Source organism: Tamandua tetradactyla, unplaced genomic scaffold, assembly GCF_023851605.1.
Source record: "Tamandua tetradactyla isolate mTamTet1 unplaced genomic scaffold, mTamTet1.pri scaffold_73_ctg1, whole genome shotgun sequence".
Classification (NCBI taxonomy): domain Eukaryota; kingdom Metazoa; phylum Chordata; class Mammalia; order Pilosa; family Myrmecophagidae; genus Tamandua; species Tamandua tetradactyla.
This window is the reverse complement of record NW_027518403.1, coordinates 1,198,728-1,217,210: the sequence shown is the minus strand read 5'-3', so window position 1 is coordinate 1,217,210 and position 18,483 is coordinate 1,198,728. Positions and strand designations below refer to the sequence as shown.

The 18,483-nt window shown below is 35.7% G+C and overlaps 1 protein-coding gene and 1 pseudogene across 5 annotated transcripts in view; both read left to right on the top strand.

Moving 5' to 3' along the window:
* The first annotated feature begins 782 nt into the window (after positions 1 to 782).
* On the top strand, positions 783 to 3,270 carry LOC143673285 (transcription termination factor 1, mitochondrial pseudogene; annotated as a pseudogene).
* A 633-nt stretch (positions 3,271 to 3,903) lies between these two features.
* LOC143673279 (GREB1-like protein) overlaps positions 3,904 to 18,483 on the top strand; it is a 75,013-nt gene continuing 60,433 nt past the window's right edge. For all 5 annotated transcript variants that reach the window (XR_013170292.1, XR_013170295.1, XR_013170293.1 and 2 more), the window contains exons 1-8: positions 3,904 to 4,350; positions 6,961 to 7,112; positions 7,695 to 7,813; positions 9,542 to 9,680; positions 11,333 to 11,516; positions 15,650 to 15,976; positions 16,519 to 16,542; positions 17,022 to 17,150. Coding sequence is in view for 1 of the 5 variants with exons in the window: in XM_077147600.1 (XP_077003715.1) it covers positions 11,480 to 11,516; positions 15,650 to 15,976; positions 16,519 to 16,542; positions 17,022 to 17,150 (517 nt within the window). In the remaining 4 variants the exon portion in view is untranslated. The remainder of the gene's footprint in view (positions 4,351 to 6,960; positions 7,113 to 7,694; positions 7,814 to 9,541; positions 9,681 to 11,332; positions 11,517 to 15,649; positions 15,977 to 16,518; positions 16,543 to 17,021; positions 17,151 to 18,483) is intronic.

Genomic DNA, 18,483 nt, shown 5'->3' with positions numbered 1-18,483 from the left:
AGAAGGGTTCTTTTTCCCTAGTTTCAATTTTTGTCTTAATGCCTATTTTGTCTGACATTAGTTGGGCACTCCAGCTTTCTTCTGGTTATTGTTTACATGGTTATATTGTGTTTTGTCATTCAGAATTTTTTCATTTTTGAGTTGCTAAGTTTACCAATTTTTTTTGGATTCTGCATTTTGAATAATAATTTGGCCTTTTCCATTTTAACATGATAACCAATTTTTCCCATGTTTCCTACTATTATTATTATTATATTTTCCATTTTTAACTTCATACCTTTGGCCCATTTGGTTTCTTTCTTTTGATGCTTGGGATAAGATGTCTATTCAACTTTGTTTTTCCTGATTGCCATTGTCTCAGCAGTTTATTGAATGTTCTGTGTTCATAGCTGATTTGAGCTACTACCTTTATCTTCCATTAAATTCTTATCTGTATATGTGTCCTGTCTCTTTCTTATTGCCTTTTTTATTACATTGCACTGTTTTTCTACTAATGCAACAAGATTTCAGTGTTTTATTGACCGAGGACTTATATTTTATTATATAACTATGCTAACCTCCCTTCATTTCTCCTGTTTTTCAGAATGTTTCCAGTTATTCTTGTGGGGTTCCCCCCCATATCAACATTATATCAATTTGCCAAGCTAAAACATTCTAGTACTACCAATACACATTCTAACAATATCTAAACCTATAGTATTTTTTCTAGGATCATAGCAAACTTATAAATTAATGTAGGTTGATTGGCATCTTTTTTGACACTAATTTCCTGCTCAAAAACATGGTATATCTTTGCATTTTTTCAAGTCTGCTTTTGTGACCTCAGAAGTATTTTTAGATTTTTAAAATACTTTTAATATGAAATTTTCAAACACATATAAAAATGGAATGATTTGATGAACTACAATTGACCTGTTATCTACCTCTAAAACTTGGCCATTTGTACCCATCCACCAATATTTTAAACAGACATTTTATGTTTTATTCAGAGGTATTTTAAAGATTTCTTTATATTGTTGTGTATATTTCTCATTAAGCTCATTACTGGGCATTTTATCTAATTATTGGCTGTTTATATATATGGGAACAATTTATTTCTATTCGTTTATTTTGTAACCTCCCCTTCCCCCTTTTTTTACATGGACAGGCTCTGGGCATTTCGGGTCTCTGGCATGGCTGGCGAGAATTCTGCCACTGAGCCACCTTTGCACCTCTCAACTTTCCCTTATTTTTAAGATACCGGTCTTTGTTATTTCAAATTGTTGATTTTGAAAAAAGTGGTGAATCACCACCCTTCCAAGTCTTTGCAACTTCATAATGTTTCAACCAGATCTTGCCTATTCTAAAATTATAGGTATTAACTAGTGCAGCAAGCTACTAATCATGTTTCCAACAATATGATCGGGACCTAAAAACTATTGACCAACCTCTGTAATGGCGCAGCAAAGTTCCTTAGAATTCCTGTCCTACAAGGCTTTCTGTTAATATCTGAAAAATCTGAGCTATTTTCAGTTTTCTGCAAATATGTAAAGTTGCATCTGCATTTTCCAGGGTCTGTTCTTTCAGTGGACCTTAAAATCACTCCCTGGTGAGATGAGGAAGTAAGCACCATCTGCAGTACATAGGTACATTGGTCACAGGGATGTTTATTCCTGAGTCTTTCTGAAAGGATGCAAAGTCCCCTTTCCTTAAGACAAATAAGCCTTCTGAAAGGATTGAGCTCCCTGACCATTTTGGTACCAAGAAACTTTTTTTATATAACTTTTTTTAAATGTAAAATATAACATACATAAAAAAGCAATGAATTTCCATGTACATTTTAACAGGTAGTTATAGAACTGCTTGTTATGTAACTTGGTATGAGTTACAGTTCCACGATCTTTCATTTTTTCTTCTAGTTACTCCAAAACACTGGAGAAAAGAAATATCAATATAATGATTCAGTACTCATACTCATTTATTAAATTCTAACTTCTCTGTTATACTCCACCTCTTTTTTTTGTGAAAAATAACATATATACAAAAAAGTAATAAAATTCAAAGTGCATCTCAACAGTTAGTTGTAGAACAGATTTCAGAGTTTGGTGTGGGTTACAGTTCTCCAATTTTAGATTTTTACTTTTAGCTGCTCTAAGGTACTGGAGACTAAAAATAAATATCAATATACTGATTCAGCACTCATACTCATTTGTTAAACCTGACCTTCTCTGTGTAACTCCACCAACACCTTTGATCTTTTTCCCACTTTTTAGGGTATTTGGGCTATGGATTCTAATTGTTTCATGTTGGAAGATGCTGTTGATGATATGGGGTGGTGGGTGGACCTAGTTGAGGTTCTGGAGAGGTTGGTCCCTCTGCATTTCAGGACTTATCTGGTCCAGAGACCCAACTAGAGGTTGTAAGTTTCTGCATAGTTACCCTAATGCATGGAACCTTTGTAGAATCTTATATAGTACTGTAGGTATTCTTTTGGATTGGAAGGAATGGTTTTGGTTGAGGTTTTGCAAGTTATAGTAAGTGGCAATGTCTGACTGAAGCTTGCATAAGAGTGACCTCCAGAGCCTCTCAACTCTATTTGAACTCTTTCAGCCACTGATACCTTATTTGTTACACTTCTTTTCCCTCTTTTGGTCAGGATGGCATGTTGATCTCGAGTGCTAGGGCCAGGCTCATCCCTGGGAAGGAAACCTCTTAAATAAAAGAAGTAATTTTCTCCTTGTTTCAAAATGTTGGATGACCTGATTTTCAGCAGAAATCCTCTTCACATCAATTTCTTTTAGATCTTATAGTGTAAAGTATGATAATACAGTTGGTGAGCTTTTCAAGAATGATGAGCTACTGAACAACTTATTATGGGAGTAGATATTGATATGGTGAAGAAAAGACAGCCTGGAGTTTTAAATAAGATGTTGACTAATTAACGGGACCTGAAGATATTCCTTTTGTCTGAGAAGATAGCAAAGAAGGGATTGCTGACATCATATAAAGATATCCATGAGACTCACACACATGCCTGAAAGTCTTTCAAAACAGTGGGTTCTGTGGAGAAAGATCATGACATCAGACCTTGACATTGTAAATATTTTGAAACATTCTCCAGAATCTTTTTTTGTATCCAATATTAATCTAAAGTTAGAGAATAATATAAAATTCCTCTGTTCAGTTGGATTGATCTGTAAGTGTCTTTGTTGGTTATTGACCAATCCCCTGCTTACCTTCTCCAACAGTCTTCATCTGAATAAACAAATGGTTGAAATTTTGCAAAAATAAAAATAAAAACCACTCCCTGGTGCTAAGTCAGGCCCTTAAAGAAACACATTAACTTTTCCAAGCCATTAGGGAACCATTTCAAATTCTTGAGTTCTTGTGAGCACTGATTAGATGTTTCTGGAACCACATTGTAGTATGAATAATAATTTTTTAGGTTCTTTCTAATGTAGCATCAGCATTGAAAAAATCTTTATTTTTCAAACTCTCAGAGGAATTACCAGTAACTTTTGACATTTTTCTGTGTTGACTGACCAAGTTGCTCTGTTACAGAGCAGTCAAAGATTTGGTGTTTGTACTCAATTTGGAAAATTCCATTTGATGTCTTTATCTCTACATGGCCTGTCTCTGAAATGGAATGAGTATTTTTCTGGGATGAATTATTTTCTGAATTGAAATAGGAGCTTTCTTTTGGAAGTACCTGCTCTTACTTACATAAATTAATTCTAGTTTATTAAAAAAAAAATGAAAGTAGCATTCCTGCAGAGAAAAGCTTTCTCCCAGATTGCAATGTCTTAGTTTGCATTATACCTTTTAAATGGCAAACTCATCAGAATAGAAATAAATAATCTCATTAAAATATGATTTTGAAGAGAAGAGAACTGGGGATATAGTTTTTATATGGAGCATAATGATATCCTTGATTTCAGGTCATCCAAATTTGGCCAAGTTAAATGACAATAACTGTTCAAGGTAATAATGCCTACCTCACTGAATTCTTACAGAGATTCAAAGTGCTTAGACTGGCACCCAGGACATAATAACTTCTAGTGAGTGTTTGTTAAATAAATAAGATCTGAATACAGAGAAATTAACTTTCCTGAGATGTCAGAGTAGGTCAGAGAAAATGGAAATTCTTTAGTCTTCTCCCTCTCCACTCTCTCTTCTTGAATTAACTTCCTCTTTGCATATATAAATAGTTACTAACTTTAAACAACCTCTTTCATTTTAAAGATTCAACGATTCTCAGTCCAGCTAATTCTGCAATCAATTTAAGTTGAGCTCAGAACCTGACCTGGAATAAGAATGTTGTGAAACCTCTGGCTTCATCTTTGCAGGTTGGAGGGAAGACTTTTGCTGCAGGTGATGTTTTCCTCACTTATATTTCTTTGGTAAATACATAGTCTACAAAAGACTTTTGTGAAATTTAATTGGTAAATTGGTAGAAGAATACAGAAGCTGCTTCTACCTGCCAGTTGAAAATGTAATGAAACTGTCTGTAGCTGTATGTTGTTGTACAAAACTTTGCATTCTCTGTAGTCCACCTAGAAAAGTGAGGGAATAACATTCAGCACACAGAGGAGTCACAGTAGTTTGATTCTGTTCAACAAACAATTATTGAGTACTTGCTATGATTAGGAACTGGGAAACAAAGGTAAGTAAGATTCCATTTCTGATGCCTACAGAAACTGTGATCTAGTTGGGAAAACAGATCCACAGCAAGATATTTTCAGTGTATTGTGATAGAAACAACAATAAATAGGGGAGTGTGGAGGAGAGGGTTTTAGCCCAACATCTTAGGGAGTAATCAGGAATGAGTTCTTGAAGGAACTTGGTCGTGAATGATAAGGAGATGTTAACTGTATAAAGGAGTGGGGGGAAAGGCATTTCACATACAGGGAGTAAGAGGAGCAAAGTTTCAGAAGAAAGAAGCAGCACAATGAATGCAGGAACTTCAAGAAGTTTGGACTTGTTAGACCAAAGATGTAAAAGGCAGGGAATGGCGGGGAGTGAGCATGGAGTGGTGGGCAAAAAAAGATCATGGGAGGCCATGCTAAGAGGTGTAGATTTTACTCTATAACTGATGGAACAAGGGAGTGACATAGTCTGATTTGAACTTGACCTTGGTCATTTTGGAAGAAATGTGTAAGAAGACAAGCAGGGAAACTAGTTGGGGGTCATTTCAATCATCTGGTTGAAAAATGATGATGTCTCTGGCCAAGGTGATAATAGAATTGAACAACTATTCAGGAAGTAAAATCAGATACTGTAACTGAGTTAATGTGAGCAAGCAGGAGAAGAAAGAGTCTGGGTTGGTGCTCATCATTCTAGGTTAATGGTGATCCTGTTTTCTGAGACAGGCAATATAGCAAGTGGAGCAAGTTTTTCAAGAGGGGATAGTGAATTTGGTTTTGGACGTGTTGTAGTTGAGATACCCATGAGAAATCTAAGTGGAGATGTTCAACAGTTATTTTGATTTACCATGGGGCTGGGTGGAATTCAGGACTGGTGATATATATTTGAACTACCAATATGGAGTTAAAAACATTAGAGTAAAGGATATCAGTCAGGGAGGGAAGAAGGATTAGACAAGCTATGAATTAAGGATAGAATTCTAGAAAAGTACAACATAGTATTTGCAGAGAAGAAATGGTCAAAAAAGTAGAAGAGTGAGGAGAAAAAAATGCCTACCACTCTTGGAAACTTTCCAGCAGCTATGCATCATAATTCACCTAGACTGCTTTTGTTCTTACTCTGGTTCAAACATCTTTTACAAGATCCACTTCTTGCTTAGATTATAGGCCTAAAAAAACTGAATTCAAGTATTTACAGCATTTAAAAAGTTAATAAAATAATGGTTCTTAGCTATAATACCATGTCTGCTAAAACCATAAGATGAAAGGCTGATGGGCAGTTTCATAATGCAAGGGTTGGACTGTCAACACTTGAAACACTTGAAAACACACAAAAAAGAGAGAAAACCAGCCATATGTGCCTCATGATGGAAAATAATAAAATGCTACTTATAAGATACTCTTGCCAAAAAAATTGAACCTGAATCTGATCAATCTTCTATATATCTAACTATCAGTTCATAGGAAATAACAAAGGAATGTTCAGTGAGTACCTGGGTTCCAATCAGCAAGTTCCAAAGAATGGAACAATCTACCAGGTTTCAACAAATTAATTGTAAGAAAGAAACAGAAGGGGGAATCCAATAGATTAAAATAAGCTTAAGAGACATATCTAAATTTATTATGTGGATCTTTTTTGAACCCCAATTTGAACAAACTAGCTAAAAAATTTTTTCTGAAATAATTGGAGACAATTTGAATACCAATAGGATATTAGGAAACTATTAATGTTATTGTTAATGCTTAGTATAATAATGATATGACAGTTATGTTTTTTTTGACAGTTATGTTTTTAAGACTCCTTTTCTTTTAGAAACACACAGAGATGTATTTAGGGATGATGTGATAAGTGGATTTGCCTAAAAATAATCCAGCATGTGTGGGAGGAGGTGGTGGAGATATAGATGATGCCAGATTGGTTATGTGTTGATAAATTTTGAAGCTGGGTGGGGTACATAGGAGTTTATTGTACTAGCCTCTGTACTTTTGTATATGTTTGAGAATTTCTATGTGTACAAAATTACAAATAAATTTTTTAAAAGAGAGAGGGAGAGAAATTGTTTTTCTTTTCTTCCATCTACCCATCTCCAAATACTTCACTGAAAATGGTCTTCCAATTCTAAAAGATCTCTTGGGGATCCCAGAAAATTAGTTTTAGGTGACATTCAGTTTTTAATGAAGGTACTATTCTTATGGGTATAGTTGGTTTTATTCAACTGGGCTGAGTCCTTTCAGTGAGGTTTCTTTGAATCCTAGAGTGTGGGGTTTTCTGCATATTACAGAAAGTAGTGTCCTACCCAGGTTTTTTCTGAGTTCCTTCTCTCCTTGCATACCACAGATGCTGCTAATGGAAACAGTAGCCATGGAGGAAAGAATAGTGCATCCAGCTCTACTCCAGCCCACCCAGTGACCTACTGTTTGTCACCAAGACCAGGCTATGCATCAGGAGACCAAGATACAAAACCCACTTTGAAATCTTACTTAATTATGGTAGAAGTGCTACAGATTTCAGAATGATGAATTATCTGACAGCACTCTCCCAGAGTTTTTCCTTAGTTTGTCACACAGTGTTTTAAAAGTTTATAATTGGTGCAAATAGTAATAATTCTGGTGTCTTGGTGATTCTACATGAACAAGCCTATATGGGAAATACTTGAAGTAAATGACTAAGAAACCATCTTGAAAAACCATGGGATTTACTGACTGCAGTTCAGGGTTCAAAGTTATTCTCTGTTATGTGGCCCTGGACATATCTGAAGTTTTCTTTTTTCTATCTACAAAATGGATATAACAATAATATTTGTCCTTTTTCCATCTACAAAATGGATATAATGATAATACTTCGTGGGTTTGTTGATAGAATCAAATGAAATAGGATGGATAAAATTGTAAATTGTAAAACAGTATATAGATATTAAATGGTATTGTTAATGTGACTTTTTCTAATTTTACTTCTAGAAGAGTGATTTAGATTTTCTGAGTATAGTGAAATTAAAGGTCCTGTATTACTTTGATGTTCTTTCCTTTCTTCTGTTTTGCTGTATACAAGGCTCATCCTTCTTTTTTATTCAGCTACCATGTTCGCTTCTGGGCCACCAAAGAAATGACAGCGGGTTGGTATCCTGGGTCACCTGTCCCCCAACCTGGTTTAGTTGTACCTGTGTCTACAGCATGACCTCTTGCAAGAACTGGTAAGATTTTGACAGAAGACTGTTTTTTTTTTGTCATTGTTGTTGTTTTTGTTTTTTTAATTTTTTTAAGCATCACAACATACAAAGACGAACATTTTTACTGTATGATCATTGCATTCTTGGTATATAATCAAGAATTTACAATATCATCACATAATTGCGTATTCATCACCATGATAATTTCTTAGAGCATTTGCCTCAATGCAGAAAAAGAAATAAAAAGAAAAAAGAAAAAACTCATATATACCATACCCCTTACACCTCCCTCTCATTGACTAGCTAGTATTTCAATTTACCGAATATACTTTAGCCTTTGCTTCCCCTATTTTTTCAATACACTTTCATTGATCACTAGCATTTCAATCTACTGTATTTTAACATTTGTTCCTTCTGTTATTTATTTATTTTTAATCCATATGTTTTACTCATGTGTCCATATCATAGATAAAAAGAGCAGCAGACACAAAGTTTTCACAGTCACAGTCACATTGCGAATGCTATATCATTATACATCAAGAAACATGGCCACTGGAACACAGCTCTACATTTTCAGGCAGTTCCCTCCAGCCTCTCCAATACACCTTAACTAAAAAGGTGATATCTATGTAATATGTAAGAATAACCTCCAGGATACCTCTTGACTCTGGAATCTCTCAGCCATTGACACCTTATTTTGTCTCATTTCTCTCCCCCCCTTTTTGGTCTAAAAGTTTTTCTCAATGCCTTGATGCTGAGTCCCAGCTCATTCTAGGATTTCTGTCCCACATTGACAGGAAAGTTTATACCCCTGGGAATCATGCCCCACATAGAGAGGGGGAGGGTAGTGAGTTTAAGAAGACTGGTTTTAAATATTTTGAATTAGCAGAAATATCATCACCTGTTCTTTCCCTGAACCCTTGAAGGTAAAATTTTTTAACCAACTATTGCATCCATTATTATGGAAGGATGGTGAGAATAGCTAATATTTTGTCCCTATCATGTCTACCATGTGCCATTACAACTGATCTTAATCTACCACCATTATAGGGCAAAAACAGACTTGTTTTACCATCATGACTGTGGATTTGCTCTCCTGGGATCTGGTTCTGTCCTAGATTGTTCTGTCTGTGGTGAGAATCTTAAAAAACCAACTGGTTTTCTTTGATAATACTCAAACTGTTGCTATTTCAGACCCATGATTAAATGGACATCAAACCCTGTCTGTCTTGCTGTGGTAAATGCAGGCAGCTGTAATCATACCAATTCTAAGACATAGATGAGGTTCTCTACAAATATAAATTCAAGTACATAGTTTTACTAAGACAACATAGAGATCTTATATACACAAGGAATTATGTCAATATGTTACTGGGATTGCCTGTAGGTAGTACTGATTAATGATGAGTTTATCCTTCTCAAATTTTATACACTGAGCATATATGACTGATAATCTAGTGGATAAAAGATAAAGTATAAAACAGAATCCAAAAGGTTAACTGCGGAAAAACAAATGAGAAGAAAGCTACCAGAATGCTAACTAGTAGCTATATCTGGACAGTGTGATTATGGTCGGTTTGTTTCTTTCTATTATTTTTCTGCTAATTTTATATAATAAACATGGGTTATTTTAATGAAAAAAACCATTAGATTTATAAAACTTCTCTGTTAACGTATTAAAGCTGTGTTGCTTTCAACTGTAATTTATTTAGCTTTCATTTCTAATTCTTCTCAAAAAACTTTTTTTTCCAGAGCCTCTATTATGTACCACAGTTCCACAAACTCCATTAACTGGAATTTTACAACCTCAGCCCATTCCTGCAGGAGAAACTGTAATTGTTCCCCAAAACTTGCTGAGTAACTCAGGAGTTAGACCAGTTATTTCTGATAGGTAAGGCAAAGTTTCCCTGTCAGCTTGAAATCTAGAAGTGTTTTTCCATTTCATTGATTGTATGTTTATTCATTTTTCCATCTAATAATTATTTTAGCTTTATTGGTCAGTTATTTCATGTGGTCTTCAGCATGCGATTAGAATGAGAATAAGGCAATGCCTTTTTGCCCTCAAGGAGCAGTGTTCAGTAGGGGGTCTGACATGTAAATAACAATTTCCATACACTGTGGTAGGGAGGTAGTAGAGATTCTCAGAACAAGTGCTTAGAGAGAGGGCTTACCTGGAGGGATCTGAGAAGATTTTTGAGCTGGGATGTTTAAGCTATGTCCTGAAGGCATAGTGAGAGTGAATGAGGTGGGGGAGGGGCATACCACTAACAGGAAAAAGAATCACAGAGAGAGGAAGCAAACTAAGCCAGCTATAACAGACCTACCCAGGAGAACCAAGAGCCCCCAGAGTTCTTGCCATGAGGAACATCTAGGAATCAGTATCTTAATGGGTCTGAGTCCTTCTAGGCTATCTATATATAGAGGTGTCAAAATTTAGGTGTACCTAGATTTTAGGATGAATTTAGTGCCTTTCTTTCCTACCCCAGGAGTCTCCTTGGTCTTGGGGCTAGCCTAGACCAGAAGGAGACTGCCTGCTTGATCTTCAGGACATCTGTTTTAGATGTAATGTTTAAGTGCCACCAGATCTTTAGAATATGTCTAAGTGAGGTGTTATCTGCTTCTTGTGGTTAGCCTGAGCCTACTATCATGAATCGTTTTGCTTCAAATACTTTACTTTTTTCAGACTGCCCAATCAGCTGATCCTGAACCTGTATGTACTAGGAAAATCCCAGTTATCTCTCTACCATATGGGTTAGAAAATTCTTGTGGAACAGTCAGCTGAGCCCTGGAAATATATGAAGTGCAAAAACACTTTGGTTTCTGCCTTTATGAAGTCTCACAACAGTTCACCATCAAAACAGAGTATATTTTCAACATATTTTATAATATCTACTTCCAAGATGATTTGCAACTATTTCCTGGCATTTAGAAAGAAAATATAACAAAAATAGCTAAAATAGTCAGGAGTAGAAACTACCAAACACCAGTAAAAGGCAAAATACTCCTTAATATTCATTTTAATTATTTCTTTTGTTTTTTAAAAATATTTATATATTTAGCTTATATTATCTTTTAAGAAAAACCCAGAAAGTGAAATGCATAATTGAAGGGTTTTTTTGTTTGTTTGTTTGTTTCTGATTTCTTCTTCAGAGACAAATTTTCATCTGAAAAGAAATTTGATCAGGAATTTGTGAGAAAATATTTTATTATTGCAATATTACAGGAATACACAGGAGTGCTTTGCAAACTTTCTTCAGTCCTCTGTGGCAGAGATAGGATATTAAAATATCTTTTCTGTGAGAGACATAAAAAATATAATTTGACTATTTTGTTTCCTGTTCATCTTCTTTAATGTAAGGGTAGAATTTGGGGCATCCAACATGAATTCCCTAGGATTAAAATATTTGTTTGGTAGTCATCTCTGAGGGCAAGGAACTTTGTTAAGCATCCTTTATCATAGTTGAGTAATTGTACCTGGTTGAACGTATATATATATGTGTGTGTTTAAAGTTGAATTTCACTGACCTGCTTCTGTTGGAACAGGCTATGGCACTTTACCCTATTTCTATGGAAATGTTGGCAGCATTGTTGTGAGTCCTCTGCTGGTGAATTGCTACAAGATTCCACAGCTGAAAAACAGATTTGGAACAATTAGGATTGACTAGCAGCCAACTCCTAAGCGTGGAAAATATGATTCTTCTGACTATTCAATATCTTGTGCAGCTGGGTAAGCTGTTTTTAATAATTATTTGATGGTAACTACTTTCATTGTTTCTTGTAACATACTTTTTCCTTTCCCACTTTCTTAAATTCATCTACTATTTCTTATTTTCTCTTATTTTCTTTCTTTGCCTTCTACCATTTCTTTCCTTCAACCCTATTCACTGTGACTTTCCCTTTTCCTCTCCCATTCCTCCGTTTTTCTCCTATTCCTTTCCTTTCTTCCTCATTTCCATGTCAACCACCTGTCTCTCTCCCTATTTTCCCCACTTCCAAACTCATGCCTCTTACTCCTTCGGAGCCTAGAGAGATGAATTGCTCCACCTACTGGCCATTCTCAACTTGCTCCAAAGGTCTCCTGAATTGTTGATAATAACAGAAATTTACAGAACTGTGCACCCTCCCTTAGGAAATCTGGCCAAGTAACCTTTCTAAAAATGCTGCTGCCATCTGGAATGCAATATAGCCAACTTTCTTATGCAGTGGTTTTATGGTTTTCCACTTAGCCTTTTTATCTTGTTTACCCACTATCCCTACACCATTTTTCCTTTTTCCAGCTATTCCCCTTTGATGTAGTTCCATTATTCTTTCCTTCATTGAGGCAGTAACTGTGGACCTCTCTGGAAGTTTCTCTGAGCTTTAGGATAAGAGGTTACATAGGTCATGAACCCTTCACTTCCTCTATTTGGTATATCAGCCTGAGCCCCACAGTGGGTATATGCAGGTGCCTTGGAAATACTGTAGTGGTTCAGCAGCATTTACATTGTAATGCCCTTTATTTTGCAAACTGCAGTAGGCCATCTAATATACAGCCTAATTATAAACTGGGACTTCAAACTACTAATTTACTTAGAAAAATGTTCAAGATGTAAAATGATGTAAAAATTCTATATGCACTCTTTAAATTCCTTTAATGTTAAAAAATACTTAAGTGTTAAAAATAATAAAAACACTGGCCTAGTTTGCATTTGTATGTGGTTGTGCATCATAAATAAAAAACAAATAACCTAAAAAACAAAAAACACTGGCCTAGCCAAAAGCTTCAGGAAATCAGATTCAGTCTTTGGAACATCAATTAGCAACCTTGGCTGCAACTTTTAGTGGCATGAGAGGCTAAAGGCTGCTGTGATTGGTTTCTGCTCTAACATGTGCCTTTGAATCTGTCAAGTCTTCAGAATTCCCCTGAGCCACTTTCATGATAAACCTAGGATTTGTTAATCACGCTTATTAATAGGTAATAAAGTTACAAAAATCACCTGGATGTGCAGCCCATTTGATGTCATCATTTTAATTGTTACATACTGACATTGGACTTTGGACTCTATTCTAAGATCTAAAAGCAGCTCTTAGAGAGATACCTTGAATTAGTAAAACAAGACCACAAAGAGCAATAATATTACAGCAAACCAAGCCATTCTGTATAGCATTTTTCTAACCTTAATAATAATTAAAAAAATCAAAGTCCAAGTTAATTAAATGAACCAAATGGTCAAAACAAAATGTCTTGAATTACTAAAAGGTTTTATCTTTTTTTTGTTTTGCATGGGCAGGCACTGGGAAACAAACCCAGGTTTCTGGCATGGCAGGCAAGAACTCTGCATGCTGAGCCACTGTGCCCCAAGGTTTTATCTTTAAAAATAGAAAAATCTCTATTTAATTACACAAGACTCCTCTGTCCTGTAGGGTCAATTCTCTTTAGTTTTCCCTTTAGTCAATCAATTAGATCTCTCAATTTGCAATATAGATAGCTGTTTCTTTCTTTCTTTTTTTTTTTAAAAAAAAAACAAACTAGACTGAATATTAGGACTTTTCTGTCTCCCCAAAACTGGTAAGTTCTGCCTCCTCTGAAGTTTTTGAAAAATTTCAATTGCCTCTAGATGTTTTGGGGAAAGCAGCAAGACTATTTTCATGTATGCTATAGATTATAAACATTTAAAAAGTAAATCCAAACTTCCAAAAGAACAGGTCTAATTTTTGGATGGCCCAGTTCCCTGGAGGTAATGGAGAAGAACAACAAGATTCTTCAGGAAGAACATGTTTTTCTACTATAGTCACTTAAAAGAAAAAATCTGTTATTGCACAATCTGAAAATCTTTTGAAGTAGATCATGAAATCAGCAGACCCAGAGATTCTTGGAAGGCTCTGGGTCTGTTGGAACCATGCCTTTTCCTATTAAGATAATGCTATCTAAAAAACCATCAGAATTGATGCCCAGCTAACCCTGAGTTACTGGAGATTAGCTCTTGAAGGAGGAAACATCATTATTACCAAGCTTGTGAATAGTGGAGAAAAGGCTCCTGCCATTTAGCTGTAAAGGCTAAGGAGGAAGAAATGTTGGGAGATGATTGGATATTTGACTCTAAGTCTCTTGCCTCATTTAAACTTTGCTAAATTTCATCCATTGTGCAAATCCTAAGAGTAAATCAGTCAAAACTCTATAAATTGAGTTTGAGTTTGAAGACAACAAAGAATGTTATGAACATGTTTGATAATTTTATTTGCCCAGAATGCCTTTATATTTGGAATTAATTATACTACCTAACAGAACATTTTACACAGTCACAGTTTAGGGTGGGTCTTATGGGCATACCTATTAACCAGCTATCTGAGTCTTTAGGTTCCCTATTAGAAGCAGTAGGTAAAAGCAGTCAGGGTCACATGCTTTTGAACTGTCATATGTTCTGATAGATGAAAGCTTTAACTGAATGACCATTTTCCCTTCATTTCATTGTCAGAACACATCTATACACTTTAAGCTCACTACTGGTAAGTGTACACGCATGAACACAAACAGCAATTATTTGATAAAGCTAAGTGAAGTTCAGAAGTGCTAATGGTTCACAGGTGCGAAAAGGGCACTTCTCCTAGCCAGTGATTTGGGACAGCATAAGAAAGAAGAACAATGTCAGCATTATAGATTTCTTGCCCTATTTCCATGTATTCTGAGAAATTCCACTCTCCTACCAGACCTTGGCTCCCAACTAATCCTAGAAAATATTTTCTCTAATTAAAACTGTTGCTTTTTTAAATTAGTATTTTATTTAATTTTCCTTATTCTAAAAAATAATATCACTGAACTCCTCATTTTCATTCCCAGAGGAGATGTTCAGGGGCTGGGGAGGCCACTTAAATCTCGACTTGAGAAGGAATGGTTTGCTTCCTGCCCATATGAAAGTCTAATCCCTTATCCTTTGGTTCAGTCAGGGCTTTTCACCCTGGGCTATGAGACTATCACTTGGTCTCAGATATCAGGCACTGCAGAGCCTGTATCTGTTTACGGTAGTCAGCATCTCAAATCTCACATTCACATAGCAAGAAAAAAAAAACCACAACTGAATAGAGGAAATGAGCATAGTCTCACTGGTTTAAATTTAAACTAAATGTAGGAATCTTAATTCATTTGTGTCATTTGGATCCCAAACACTGATTTGCTTATTTTAATCTGAAGACTGGTTTAGTTTCTAAAGAAATAAGAGAAACAAAGTCCCCTTAATTGCAGGGCCCACAGGTCACCAGTATAGGTTTAGCTATAACCATTATGGGAGAAGAGGACCAAATGCCATACTTAACAAGCCAGAAAGCTGAAGAGTAACTAGATGATGAAAGCATTCTCTATCTGGGGAAAGTGTGAAACTGCCTAAAAAATAAATCAGGAGTGAAAAATCATTCAACCTAATTTTCCTGTATGTACTTTTCTCAAAATTAGATGTAGAAGCAATATATAAAATGTTTTTCCAAGTACCTATGAATAAAAGGAGAAATGAATGAAACCTAAAATTGATTATATGCATGTGGGTTGGCTTCTTATTTCATCAGTCATTAATGATTTCAATAATGCCAAATTTAATAGGGATAATGATCAAGACATTTAATGGAATTGATATTCTCTTAGTACATCCACTTTTGAAGATATCCAGGATAGAACAGAAACTTGCTTTTTTTTTCAAATCAAGGCAGAGAAAGAAGAGAGAAGGTAATGGATAAAGTTTAGTAGGAACTGTTACTTGGGTGCTATAAGAAAAAGTGAGCTTATCTGGCTATTAGAGTATGAAAGACTCAGAAGGTCCATACACTGTACGTGCATGTCTGTCTCTTCTAGCTGTGATTTTTAAATTGTAGCCATGATTCTTTTCAATTTAGGTCCTGATCAGATACCTCTCAGGGAGGAATTTGAACAAATTATGCTGAAAGCTATGCAGGAATTTACTCTGAGAGAGAGAGCCCTGAAAATGAGTGCTCAGTGTATGCCTGTGTCACTAGGACAGCTCCCTTGGCTTGCCAGATTAATTACCAGCATATCTCAAGACTTGGTACATGTGTTTGTGACCCAGAAATCTTTGGCAGAGGGCATTTCAGAGACATTGAGGACTCTCAGTGAAATGAGACACTATCAAAGGCTACCAGATTATGTTGTGCCAATTTGTGCATCAAAAATCAGAGGAAATGAATTCTGTGTGGTTGTATTAGGTGAGTAACTCCCCCCAATCCCAATCTATTCAATTATCCATCCATCTGACAAATATTTATTGGGTGCCTACCATGTTCCAGGTAGCAAAGTCTGGTTAATTGCTCCAACTTGGATTCTTCCACCTAATTTTAACTTTTCCTTTCCTCCTCAGATCGGTTTTGCAGCCTTTAGTTTGGCATATGTCCCTCTCAGCTGGTTAGTGGAGCATTATTTTAAAGCTCACCATAGTAATAGATACCCTTGTCTCATGTAACTCCTGTCCTTGAATGGTTTAGGAAATGTTACCACTCTAGCATGTGATAAAACCAGTGCTACAGGTGGTTTAAGCCCCGTTAATCAGATTTCCCAGCAACTTCCCTCATACAGTCACTTCATTGAGGAGGATATTTAATGTTACAATATTGCCTCTAAAGAAAAGTTTTCAGAAAATTGGCACTTGACAAAATGTGTTTTGTTTTTATTCCTGTGCTGCAAACACAAATATCAACCCCAGAGAGCCATATGGAGTCAGTTTTGCTTTTCTCTTCTCTATATTGAACAGCTCTAGCTCTTCCTGCCAAAATAGGTAAGCTCCTTCACTTTGGCAAAACCCTCCTTTCTTAATAGATCTTTTTTCTTAGAAAGCTTTAAGAGAAAGTATGAGATGTTAAATTTTTTTTTCATTTTCACTTGTAAAGACAACTTAGCAACATGAGTTTATATTTTTAAGACAGATATCCACAATAACCACACAAACAAAATTATTTTAGGTTTTTCACATTTCTTCCTAGTTCTTATCATATGCATGCATAATTTTTCTCTTATTACCTGACATTATGTTATAAACATTTTCTCTGATTCTGTATATAGCTTTAAAATTGTCATTCCAGATGCCAAGTGGTTGTCTGTCTTTTGAAGTGCCATAATTTTCTTAACCTAGTTCCTATTATTAAATACTTCCATTGTTTCTAATTTTTACTATTGTAAGTAATGTTCTGGCAAACGTTTTTGAATCCAGCTTTCCCATTATTGGCAAGTCATCTCTTCTCCCCTTTTATTCTCCAGGTCAGCATCAGTCTAGAGCTCTGGCAGAGAGTATGTTTACCGCAAGTGAGTTTTTGAAAGAAATTAGTTATGAGCTCCTCATAGGAAAGGTCAGTTTCCTGGCTTTACATTTCAAGAACACATCATTAGGTAAGTAGCTGTAAGATCCACCAAAGATGGCAGCCCCTAGCTGTGTGACTTTCTAAATTTAAATCATAGCCTGTCAAGGAGATGAGTATGGAACTCAAGCTCACCAGCTGATCTCCTTTCATTTGGTGTGCTTTATCCTAAGAATGTTATTGCTAACACCTCAGAGAGCAACAGTGTGCTCTGGAGAACACTTCCTGGCCTGAGACAGCCGCCTCAGCCCAGTTACTCATGTGTCATGTGACCTTGGTTGAATTTCTGTTGCCCTAGACCTCAGTTTTCTAATAATGTCAAGTGGAGATACAATAATCCCATCATGCCTGCTTTGAATATTGAGAAGGTCAAGAGAGACATGGCATGGGAAAGTGTATAAATTGTAGTGTGATAACAAGCAAGATAACAATCTTATCCCAACTTTATTTTGTAATGGGTGATGACCTAGACAAGCTGCTAGAAAAAATGCAGCAAAGAAGAGGAGACAGTGTGATCACCCCTTTCAATAGAGATCTCAGTGAGTGTGTGTCACCTCAAGAGGCTGCTGCTATGATTCCCACACAAAATCTGGGTAATATCACCTGGGAGCAGTTCTTAGGAGAGATGTCTAGAAACCAAGTCACTTTAGGGGTTTTAAAGACTCTTCTCCAAATCACAGATCACAACAGGCTTTTCCTCATTATCCACATGATAAATCTGGCTCAAATAAAAATACCCTACCATAAGGCCTGAATTAAAGATCTTGTTCTAAGCAAATGTCTCATAAAATTAACAACATAACAAAAAACAAAGTGAAAGCCTTTATCTTAGGTGACCTCTCTCTTTTTTTTCCTTGAGAAGTCCTAGTGAACTTTGCTTAGCTCCTTGAAACGTGGCTAAAAAATAAAAGTTCTCTGATGATATGTTTTCCTAATAAGCTGTGAGTTATTGCCATTGCTTATTCTGTAACATGTGTCAATACTTCATTCCTTTTGATGGCTGAATAGTATTGCATTGTATGCATATGTAACATCTCAAAATTTCTTTCATCTATTGATGGGTATTTAAGTTTCTCCCATTTTTTGGCTACTATAATTAGTGCTGCTATGACCATTCCTGTACGTGTCTTTTTATGGACATAGGTTTTCAGGTTTTATGTTTAAATAGTTGGGAATGGGACTGCTGGGTCATATGATAGTTCTATATGTAACAATTTGAGAAACATGTTGAGAGAAATTGTTTTTCCCAGTGAGTGCACCAGTTTATATCTCCAGTAGCAATGTATGAGGGTCTCTTGCTTGCTTATAGCCATCTTATTGGATGTGAATTAGCATTTCCTTGTTTTTATTTGAATTTTGTTAAA